Here is a 12,490-nt window from a genome sequence, read left to right as displayed (position 1 = left end):
GATGCATGTACATTGTAGATGAGAAAAACTATTGTCTGACCTTTATGTTCATATATTCATAGTAACTGCGGTCGTGTTTTTCGACGGACCAATGATCACCACGTCATCTCTATGTAGACTATCCTAAGGAGCATTAATACTAAGTTTGGTTCTAGTTGGTTCAGTAGTATCAGAGGAGATGAGTTTAGAAAAATTATTAACGACGACAGACGCCAAGTGATGACAAAGGCTCACGTTGGCCCCTTGAGTCAGGTGAGTTAATAAAAAGGTATAAAAACTAGCATTTTGTACTACTTCCGTCCTCTAGTCGGAGAAGGATTAAACGAAAGTGCATGCAATTGTAGTGTTGGCATTATTTCAACACAATCTTAGGTTTTCGCGAGGACGGGTACACAAAATACACGTGTTCTTTTCTATTTGACAATCACCTTTAATGTAAATTTACAGAAATCATATGCCAATGCTATTTACGACGAGCAAACTTTCGTTAAAGCGGCCTTGGACAACGGTATTTGGCAACAGAAAAAACACAATGGTTATTCTAAGTATACAAATCGTAGCATACTCATTGCAATTAATATATGGAATTAGTTTGGTAATACAATCTTTTGAATGAAAAGTAGAAGAAACGTATTTTTTCTTTTTGTTTCGAGTCCAACGATGATTTGTATGGACAATTCTTTTCTATTTCTATCCAGGTCTTCTCGTGTTGGTCCTTTGTCTTTCTAACTAAAAAATTTGTTCCTTTCAACAATAGTTGTCGGCTTATTTTCACAGAAAGTTTGTGTTGCATATACAGATTATGAAATCTATTAGTACCAACTATATCGATGGTATCGACATTTACTTTGAATTCGTTGCTTTTATTGAAATATAATTCCTTTTATTATTTTTATTGCATCTACTGCTAAATTGTTGACTGGTGGTTCAAAATATCCGTTGTTTTGAATGATAAATCGATCTGTTTTACACTTGAAATAGTCTTTAGCCCGTGCTACGATGCCCCCTTCCCTCCATTCCGCAATGTACATAGTTTTTTTTTATTGTTGAATATTTCTGTTGTAAAAGTTATGCCCAAATTTTCTTAACATATTTGTGGTAACATACTATCTTTCCTCAGTCACAAAAATTCTTTGGTAGACTACCATTTATTAAATAAAAAAATCAAAACCGAGATGCGTGTTTTCAGAAGATCAAAATAATTTTCTTAAATAATCATATTCATTTGAAATGTGCTTGATTTTCAAGATATGCATCCTTGATAGAAAACAGCACTGACCGGAAAATACTCATTTTATTGCCTACCTAAGCAGTTGAAAATAAAGGGTACTTCCTACAAATGATAAACGTCTTCTAAAAGTTTCATTATAATGTGTAAAACAATATGCCCCAACATTTAGTTTAAACAATATTTTATTCAGTATAAAGACTGAATAGGATCGGGTAGCAGGCAATGCCTATATGAGCCCCCCACCTCAATATTTAGTTGCGGGCACAAAAAATAGAATCGACCGAAAAGAAACATAATATAAAATGATGGATTGGCACGAAATGTGGGTAAAAAAACACAAGAGTTTTTTTTTATATATTTTTTTTTCACAGTTCTTTAATGCTCAAATTACAGTTCATAAGTTACATTGTAAGTCAGCCACGCCAACCATACCGTACTAACCATGCTCATGAAAATCTACATTAGGTTCGATGATTCTAGTAATCTCCTGATTGCACGAGTTCATAGTCACAGTGAAAGGATTATCGAGAGGATCTCGAAAATTAATATGATTGAATATCGAAACTATCTCTCATATATGTTAGTTGCACGAAACAAAGAATAATCTATAAAATAATTCGAAGTACATTTTGTATTATAAACGAACTGATAACAAGTATTATTGCACATTTTCATCCGCTTTTATTTTTGAGAATCTGATTAATATCCTGTCCATCAAATAAAACTTTCAGGCTGTTTCTTACATTCCTGTTCAATCTTTTAACATGCTTCTCTTGCTGTCTCAGCTCTGTAAACAGATATGACAAAGTCTGTGCAATCTCCGTCAACATAGATTTTTCCCACATATAAGTATCCCAGTTCTCAGTCATCATGTTCAATAATTTGTCTAACTTAGAATTTGTTACGTCTTCCGAAATCGTTAAAGTGTTGTCAACCGCCATGCGGTCACTATGAAGAACCCTTACTTCCGGTTTACTGCGTTGTAAATCACATTTAATTTCGTTTCTTGATTTCCATGTAAGGTCTGCTAAATTCGTATCTTTTTTAACTTGTTTTGAAGTTAATTTGACAGCTACAGTTTCGTCAGTTGGTTTTTTAAATGCTGATTTCTCCGTTGTTTTTTCCACTTCCGTCTTGTCCGTGGATTTTTTCACTTTTGAAACTCTTATTCTTCCTTTGCTTATCCAATATTTCGGCTTCTGTTTTAATTCACCATTCAATTTAGAATCCATTATGCTTCCTTGTTTGCTTTTATCATCAAAAGGTTTCATATCAGATAAACCGACAAGAAGAAGAAAAACGAAGCTTATCCAGACTTTCTTCATAACTGATTGTTACTTTACATAACGCTTTCTTGCACAATGATTATCAATATCATGAAAGAAGTCAATTTTTATTAAGACCGAACGCCTCCGACGTCCTTAAGGATTTACAACATAATAGAACTCCACCACGAGCACGGAAGGGTGTCAACTATTGTTATCAAGTGTTAAAACAAAACACAAAAATAGAAAGCTATGTAGAAACAATTTCGTAAAGTCAGTGACTGGTTATAGAATGTCCATGGACGGATACTATCTAAATAATCATTGATATTACTATGTGCATCCATCTATTACAAAACAAGCACCTGCCAATAAACATTTTCATACAGTTAATCCTAAAAGCACTCGGGAAATTGATAGTAATACGAAACACTAATTCTGATATTGTTTTGGCTCTGTGTGTTATCTTAAAAGTGACAATAGTATCGGTCTTTGCCAAGTTCAGAACTGTCCATCCGGGTTCTTTTTTCTTGACGCTCTCTGGTCAGTGTCTAAGTACAATAAAGTTAATGAGTATTTGGGTAGTTTACAAATCACGATGTAAACTGTTTGTAAAAGATACTATGTATAATGAACAGCAGCTTGGTCATAATTTTCATCTAGGCATTCTTCTGCAATCCACAAATTACGGGGTTATAATCCTAAAAGTTTATGAATTCTGAAAAAAACATTTTACAAACATGTACCTTATTACTAACAGCAAATAAAGAAACGATCGAAATGAATTTATCTATCAACCAACCAAATCATATACCTCTGATTTCGAGAACAGATACAGGGGCGGATACAAACTCTTTGAAAAGGAGGGGTACCAGCCGGGGTTCCTCGGAAAAAGGGGGTGCTAGGAAATTATTTACCATTTTTTTGTCAATTTTACACGCAAAAATTACAAATTTTCCAATAAAGAATAGAGACGTAACTCTCTGTACCCTTCCCCTTGATCAGCCACTGATGATTCTGATATATTGTTTAACACCGAACGTCTTTTTATCAAACACATTTACAATTGAAAGTTGATACTCTTACTTTGAGAGAAAAATAAATTCAATCTAATTAGAAAAGATATTAAATAACGCGAATATCTCTGTTTTCCATTATATCTTAAATTGCACCTACAAAGTTAATAAAATGATAAAAGCGAATCATTACGGAAGGTTTAACTTAACAATTATCATCGTTTACAATTTTAATTGATATCTGCTCTTTTTAACAAGGCAAAATTCGCTATAACGCTAGACTGGTTCTCGATCGCAGAACATATATATACAGAGTGTAGTGTATAGAATGTAGCTAATACCTTACACTTACATGTAGTCCCGGAAACCCGAATACTGTACACACTGGCTTGATTTCAGATAGTGCATAAATGGCAAGTCCGTGGTAGAACAATGATAAAATGGAGCTTTCGTGTTTTATTTCGATTCTAAAAGACACAGCCTATGCATTGCACACGAAATGTTGGTTATGTGTTTTCTTAATTTTTGTCATGGCTGTGGCCTAAAGAGCTTTGTAGCACGTCACATTAGTATATCTGTATGTAATTATATGCATTACATCCATGCATCTAAATACCATGTACTTTTGGTGATTTGAGAGTAAAGTTATTATAAGAAACCAGATACAGCCAACCACCCTGAAATTACCCAATATAAAATACCACCCTGAAGATACATAGTACACGGTACACGATACCCTAACGACCTGACGATATACGTTTCAACCCACCGTCCTGAACGTACTATGGATCACAATGTATTAGCCAACCGCGCAAATGACAAACAGTGCACACCCTGATTTCACGGTTCACACGCCACCACCATGACTTACATGGTATAACCCATTACTCAAAAGATCTACGCTTCAGACCACCACCAACCGGTAGATACATGGTTCAATCCACATACATTTAATGAACCAAATACCCTGAGTATTTAAGGTACATTCCACTTTCATGGTAAAATGTGGAACAATTAATCACCCTGAAGATATACAGTACAACCCATCAACTTGTAGATACACGATACAATCCACCACCCTAAAGAAATACGGTACAATCCATCAACCTGTAGACACACGATACAATCCACCACCCTGAAGATATACAGTACAACCCATCAACCTGTAGATACACGATACAATCCACCTTCCTGAAGATATACGGTACAACCCATCAACCTGTAGATAGGTTACAGACCACCAATTCAATCAATGAGCATTTGGAACGTACTCAAAAATAGTCCTACGCAGAAATTACCCCTGTTCCTCATAGTGCTGTGAAAAATAGTGCTCATCTTATTTAAAAAATTTAAACAGTTCTGAAAGGAAAAACATTTCTGTACATTTTATATGTGCATTTTGCTTCTTGTGATGTGAAGCCTAATCTCCATAATGATTTCTAAATATACCCCTATCTTGTGAAAACACTGGGATTTCCCATGATATTTATAGACCCTTCACTTCCGGTGACCAGTACTGCACTGCAAGTCTGCTAACCCCATATGCCACTCTGAGGATTGTGAGCTGACATATGTAGAATCATGCTGATATATAGTCTTCTGCAGGTTAAAGTTAAGGTAATGTCCAGAGAAGCCATTGAATATTGTGAAATTAGCATAGAAGCCTATGGGAAGTGGAATTAGTGGTTTCTAGCCTGAAGATGAAGCCATGGTAAAATGAAAAGTTTCTTGGAATAGCTTTAAACTACTTGAAGATCTTGCAAACTTTGCCATGAGAGGAATACACTACAAAAATCCTTCAAAATATGCATTTTTTTAAGTTATAGGTCCAAATTATGGAAAATTGGTCTTTTTGGCTGATTTTTATGTCCTATCCAGTAAAAAGTGTAGAAAGTTTAGTAAAAATATCAAATATTAAACTTTGAGGGTTATATTTACCTAAATATGGTGGTAATCAGCACTTGAAATCAAGTTTTGTATAGATTTGAGCAAAAATTTGGTTAGAAATGAGGAAAAACTCACTTTCATTACTGAGGTTAAGGACATATAAGCATTTCCCTATGGCAACATGGAAAATCCATTTTTGAGTACTTTTTTTTGCTTTAGGTGCCCTTTACTGGTCATGTTTTAATGTGAAAACACTGTATTTACAAATATGAAGCCAAAGATATCACCTTCTGTGAAAATTGAAAGATTTAGTGTTTTTGACATGTGATCAAGAAAAAGGGGGAGGCATGACAGAAATGAATTTTTAAAAATAGACCAATTTTTCAGGAAATGATTACTTTTAAAGGCTATCTCTTTATTAATATTGTTAAAAAACAAGTCGTGATTGATTTTTTTTATTTGAAAAGTCAGAAAAAGTTCTTTGCAAATATTTAATGCATTTAAGTATCATGGTAGAATATTGTGACTTTTTTGCTCATGCAACTTCGTTACCCTATATTTAAAAATCAAATATTTAAAAAAGTGCTTGTCACATTTCACTGAAACTTTGCAAATGCATTCAGTATGTGTATAGGAAGATACTTGTATAGTTATTTATTTTTTCTAAGACAGAAAGTGACTCTTTAGGTTACAGACCACCAATTCAATCAATGAGCATTTGGAACGTACTCAAAAATAGTCCTACGCAGAAATTACCCCTGTTCCTCATAGTGCTGTGAAAAATAGTGCTCATCTTATTTAAAAAATTTAAACAGTTCTGAAAGGAAAAACATTTCTGTACATTTTATATGTGCATTTTGCTTCTTGTGATGTGAAGCCTAATCTCCATAATGATTTCTAAATATACCCCTATCTTGTGAAAACACTGGGATTTCCCATGATATTTATAGACCCTTCACTTCCGGTGACCAGTACTGCACTGCAAGTCTGCTAACCCCACATGCCACTCTGAGGATTGTGAGCTGACATACGTAGAATCATGCTGATTTATAGTCCTCTGCAGGTTAAAGTTAAGGTTAAGTCCAGAGAAGCCATTGAATATTGTGAAATTAGCATAGAAGCCTATGGGAAGTGGAATTAGTGGTTTCTAGCCTAGATACACGATACAATCCACCATCCTGAAGATATACAGTACAACCATCAACCGGAACATGTACAACCATTTTTTCTTAATCTGCAGATAATAAAGGCTTCCAATCTTTTGCAATGACCGAGGGAGTAGGAGTACCGATGGCATTAAACATATAAATGCTGAGCATATTCCCCATGTTAATCATTATCATGGAAAAAGAACTGCATGGTGAAACACAACAAATGCACCAGTGTATAATTATATACAGTGGCATGTACTTTCAGAAATAACCGAAAGGTCAACAAAACTCGTGTAAACAAACACGTAATTGTAAATAATCTCACAATCGACAATAAAAAGCGGTGACAATTCTTCAAATTTTAAACCAAAATAAAAGTAATATAACGACACAAACAGAAATTAATGGCAAACACAGTCCGACTGTGGACAGGTGCAATCTTCCTTTTATCCATATCTACTGCATATCTGTAATAAATCCTAACAATCTATTGGTTAAAAGTTGATCACTAGATGTGCATTGAAAGTAGTGAACATAACTTGGACCGGTATTTGGTTATTCCCCTTGGTAACTGTTATTAGCAGACGACAGAACTATGTCAGGCAAGAGTATACAACATAATACAGGAAAAAAAAGAAAAATGAACATCTCAAAACAAAAACAAAAACAAGAACAAAACAAAACAGAACAAAAACCAAACAATGTATTAAAAAATAGTGTTTATAAATAAACGTGAAGTCAAGGGAAATATGATAATGCTCAGAGCACTGCAATCGAGTTAGCACTTTTGTTTTCAATTTGTCCGACCGTCTGCCAGTTCCTAATAATGCATATGTAAAAAAAAAGTTTGCAATATTTTATACAGTTATAACTAACCAGCTAATTATAATATATAATGTAGGTATACAATTGAACAAATTGAGGCAAAATGTTACGGTAGTGTATATTTAGGGAATGATTTAATGCAATAAACAGAATAGTAAATAATGGTAAGGATAATATCACAAAATGTAGACTACAAAACTGAAACTGCCTCTCGCCTACGACTCGGCTAATACAATGTATCAATTTTCGTGGTCCATTTTACTACCCTTGCCAGTTGGGCACAATCATTTAACTGTTATGTTAATATATCATTCTGGTCCGTTTCTTGAAAGCGTACAACTAAACCTGAAAATGAGTTAACTAGAACAAGTTTTAAAATCATGTCACATTTAAACCTGCATTTACATGTATCATATTGAAATACTCTTCAAAACATCAATAATCTGTTATAATTATAAACACAATTTGTATTTATTTATTGTCTTCAATCGAGACTTCCGTTTTAATGCTGCATTTCTGTGTTGTGTTGATAAATTTAAAGTATGGCACTTCAATATTACGTAACTTTTGTTATTATGGTGAAAATTGGACTGGAAGGCATTGTTATTTCAATATATATTTTCTAAACGCAGTTATTACCAAAGAACCCGTGTACGAGAAATTACAGCGAAACCTGTGTAAACCAAATCTCTCAGACAGAATTATTTGTTTGGTTCATATAGGTGTTTGGTTCACCCAGGTAAAATTATCTTAAACTGATATGAAAGGCCTTCAAAAAGTGTCTGTCTCAAACATGTTTTTAGTTAACTTAGGGACGGATTAGACAGGTTTGGCAGTACATCATCCTGGTCCTTTTCTTAGAAGTGTACAACTGACCCCGAAACGGATTTAATCAGAATAGGTTTTGAAATCATGTTACATGCACACATGCATGTGAATATATCATATTGAAATTCTTTTCCAAAACATCATTAACCAGAGATTATTCTTAATTGTCTTAAATCAAGGTTGCATTCTGTGTTGATAAATTAAAAGTATCACACTTCAATATTACGTAACGCTAGTTATAATGGTAAAAGTTGCACTGGAAGGCATTGTTATTTATTTTGTTTTCTAAAGGCACATCGTACTATTACGATATATTTAAGGAACCCGTGTACGAGAAATTATAGTGAAACCTGCGTAAACCGAATCTATCTCAGACAGAATAATTCGTTTGGTTCAGACAGGTGTTCGGTTAACCCAAGTAAAAATATAATTATTAAACTGATATGAAAATATCAAAATGTGTCTGGTTTAAACTGGTTTTTAGTTACATGTAACTTATGGTCGGTTTAAACAGGTTTGGCAGTGTATCATCCTGGCCCTTTTCTTGAAAGTGAACGAGTGACTCTGAAACGGACTGAAATAGTACAGGTTTTGAAACCATGTTACGTTTACACATGTATGTGCTTGTATCATATTAAAATTGAAATTCAATAACCAGACATATTGTAAAAGTCTTCAATCGAGACTGCATTGCTAATTAAATGTCACACATCAATATTACGTAATTCTAATAATTGCTCTGGAAGCCATTGCTAATTCAATATGATTGTGCTTTAAAGCTATCCGTTTCAACAGTTTATTTTACACGAAGAATCCGTGTACGAGAATATATGTGTACATCTAAATTATTCAGTAGGTGTAAACATGACTCTATCTGCCAGCTGCTGGTATAAGTTTTCTTACATGTTTTAAATACCAGTAAACATACAACAATTCAGACGCACACAAAAAATTATGCATCTATGCAATTATACATTGTATTCCTTTTATTACATTCGAATGATATAAAGCACGTTTTTTTTTCTTTTGGTGTTAGCGACCGGCTTTTACATTTGTTTATAGACTTGACAGTCAAAGGTGCATGCGCATGTGTCAGATACATTACTCACATTACACAGCTTCATCGGGCGTGTTGTTGACAGTCTTAACATATATAGACAATCTGCGTCAATTTCGAGCGCGCCAGGTTATACAGCCTGACCGGGCATGTGCATTATTACAGTCTAGACAATAAGAGTCGGGTACATGTACATGATTACCGGTATAGGGTAGTCTAGGTATGAGTTTGCCATCCTTTGGTTGAATGGTCTAAATTAACTATGAATGTATAAGATAAGCCATAATAACTGTTATGTAGTTTTAGATGTTTAGATATACATGTAACCAGATAATAGTCAGAGACAATACACGAGTATGATATACTGTAATGGACATAATAACACTTGTAGGCGCGGATCCAAGGACTGGTGTGCCGGGCGTACGCCTCCCCCCTCCCCCCAACTCAAATCTTGGATCCGCCGCTGACTTGTGGACACTCATAAAATAAAATTATTAGTGAATGCGTTCACGGTAGAGCTTACTTTGGTCAACATCCCATATTACCGCTCACTATGATCTTCACAGAAATACAACCGATACAATGATCACTTTCACTTTCCATTTTGTATTGTCAACTTTCCTTTCATCTGTGGCAACATCCCTTCAGCACCTGCGTCGTGTGGAGTTTCCATATCATGATAACGCGTTATGTCAGAGCTTGCGCAGAGTTTTTGTACCGCGCTAGACTTCTTACAATTAGACTTCTGGAATAAGATTATGTTGCTACAAAATTGAAATTTACGGACACCATCATGAACTCGTGGATCGTTACGGTGTATCCATCTGCACCATCAGAACCGATTTGTTCATCATGTCCTAGTTTTTCTTTCCTCTTTCGTTTACCCCGCACTTGACTTATTATGAACAACTCGGCGAGTTTTTCTAGAAAAGCAGAGGACGCTTATACTCTACCGGTGCACCTTATTTTTGCTTCTAGATTACAGCGGAGTCCGAATTGCTCATTTTCTCTTGTTACTTTGTGCATGTCATAATGGTTATTTCATGTTCTTTGTTGTGTATGTCTGTTTTCTCTGTCTAGTCTTTATTCCTGGACTGAATTCTTTCCGATAGAATCGTGGTTCTCTTGATTATTCTTTCGGCTTAGCTTCACTGAAATACGTTACCAAATGAGGCTACGACAGCTCAAGGTACTTGTAGTACTTTATTTGCGATCACCTCCTGCATGTATCTAGCAATAACCTGTATCAAGAGGCTAAGATAGAAATATCCCTATGTAGTGCATTCTATGTAAAAGTTACCAGTATACAAATACCATCTGTCGAATTAGACCAGAATGTTTCTATCCGTTGGAAAGTCACTCAAGATGATTGGGAGTATTTAACGACCTTGAATACCAAAACAGGCCTCTCACGGTCGATGTTAGTGGGTTAGTAGAACCAACTGTTGTTGGTTGCGGAGCCCAGCCTTAGGGATACCTGACCAGTCCTACTAGCGACTGGGCTGCTGTGTTGACGCTGTGGCCTACTCCAAGACCCCACGTGGGTCCGAGAGCGTTTCCTAACTCTGTTTGGGAGTACGTCAACGTGTAGAGTGAGGTCAATCAGGACAGGTTTCAATGTATATATATATAAATATTGTATATATATACTTGAAATGTACGACTTTTCACACATGCATACTGTTGGAAACATTTACGCATGGAAAAAATGGATTTACCGTCCTATCTTACGAAAGTGATTTACAATCGAGTTCTTTAGTTATTACGGAAGCTGATTAGGAACATTGCGCAATTTTATTCATTTTGTTAAAACAAATTAATAAGTTGTTATAACAAATTAATAAATTGTTTAACCGAGTTCATATTACATTGTTATGACAAATTAGTTAATGACCCTAATCAGCTTTCGTAGGTTATATTGTAGTCCAGTTACATTTAATTAGTTACCATAATTAATGGTAAATAGTACAGGAAGACTTCGAACTTAAGGGCAACTCAGAAAATCTTAATTGTTTTTTTTTTATTTAATGGGAATACAAAAAAAAAAAAAAAAAAACCAATAAATTGATTCGTGAATCGGACTTTTTTAATTTGATGAGTTGATAAAATCTGGGGTGGCTTGTATGGTATGGCGTTGTATACATGTAGGTCAATATGTTAAACATGCATGCAATAGAAGACATGTAGGGATAAGGTAAGATTACATAATTATGCAATCATATACTGTATCTTTATGCATGTACTCATACCAAGTTAGGAAATGGCTAAGTGGTTGTCCATCTTCTTTTTTGTTTTCGAATTGACATATATATATATTTTATTGTTGGTTTTGTGAAAACATCTTTTCAATTTCAATTGATGAGCTTCTATGGTTGTGGGAGGTGAAATCCGTGTTAAGTGGAAGTTTTTTGTAAGAATCAGGCATAATGGGAAAAATTAGAATCATGCATGTCATATCCCCACCGATCTGATAATATAATTTCACTCACGGATGCTTTCTCTATTTGAAAAGACCATTATTTGATCACTGCATCACTGGAATTACTCAGGAATTTTTCAATAAAATTTTAGAATTAATTTTACAGAGTAATCTGCCGTTGAATTGTTTATTTTCAGTGCATTTCAATGAAATTATAACTCAATTTATCAAATTGATATGGAAAATCTTATTTTATTCTTTCATTCTGATGGTGCAAATAATCAAATTAAAGTTTTGTAATACCATGTTTCACCCACTGCCTGAATCTTACAGAGACTGACAATTAAAAACCCAATAGTACCCAATGTCGATGATTACGTGGTAGCTGTCTCAAGGATATTTTCCCCACATTTTTGCTTCGTTGATGAAAATATCAATACATTGTACTGAACTTTATCAAAAAATAACAAAAATGTAAACGATGCATTTTATTTGTAGTAAAGAAAGCTGCTGCCCAACAAAAACCAAACACTATGAAAATTATTGTTAAAAAGTTGAAGTCAACCATTTAAACAAATTTTTGTATTACAATTTTAATCCATTATTTGATGATACAAAGGAACATGACTTTGCCCATCTGTTAAAAGTTCTACAAAAAATTGCTATTTTACTGTAAAACAAACTTAGTAATTCATAGATTATGTAGGATAATATATTGTGCTATTTAGCGTCAAAATGACATTGTATCATTTACAATTCAAAGTTTATTATCAAATGTACTTTATATAAGGTAATATAAGTTCTTTTGTAG

The 12,490-nt window shown here is 34.3% G+C and overlaps 1 protein-coding gene across 1 annotated transcript; it reads right to left on the bottom strand.

Annotated features, from left to right (window-relative positions):
• Positions 1-1,632: 1,632 nt before the first annotated feature.
• LOC148602892 (uncharacterized) lies at positions 1,633-3,248 on the bottom strand. Its single transcript, XM_088553389.1, has one exon. The coding sequence runs from the start codon at positions 2,554-2,556 to the stop codon at positions 1,903-1,905; it is 654 nt and encodes a 217-aa protein (XP_088409515.1). The 5' UTR covers positions 2,557-3,248; the 3' UTR covers positions 1,633-1,902.
• Between the last annotated feature and the right edge of the window lie 9,242 nt (positions 3,249-12,490).

Source organism: Perna viridis, chromosome 11 (genome assembly GCF_037379345.1).
Source record: "Perna viridis isolate PV_CMFRI_1.1 ecotype Kerala chromosome 11, ASM3737934v1, whole genome shotgun sequence".
Taxonomy (NCBI): domain Eukaryota; kingdom Metazoa; phylum Mollusca; class Bivalvia; order Mytilida; family Mytilidae; genus Perna; species Perna viridis.
Note: the sequence above shows the minus strand (reverse complement) of the source record. Positions and strands in the feature narration are given on the sequence as shown.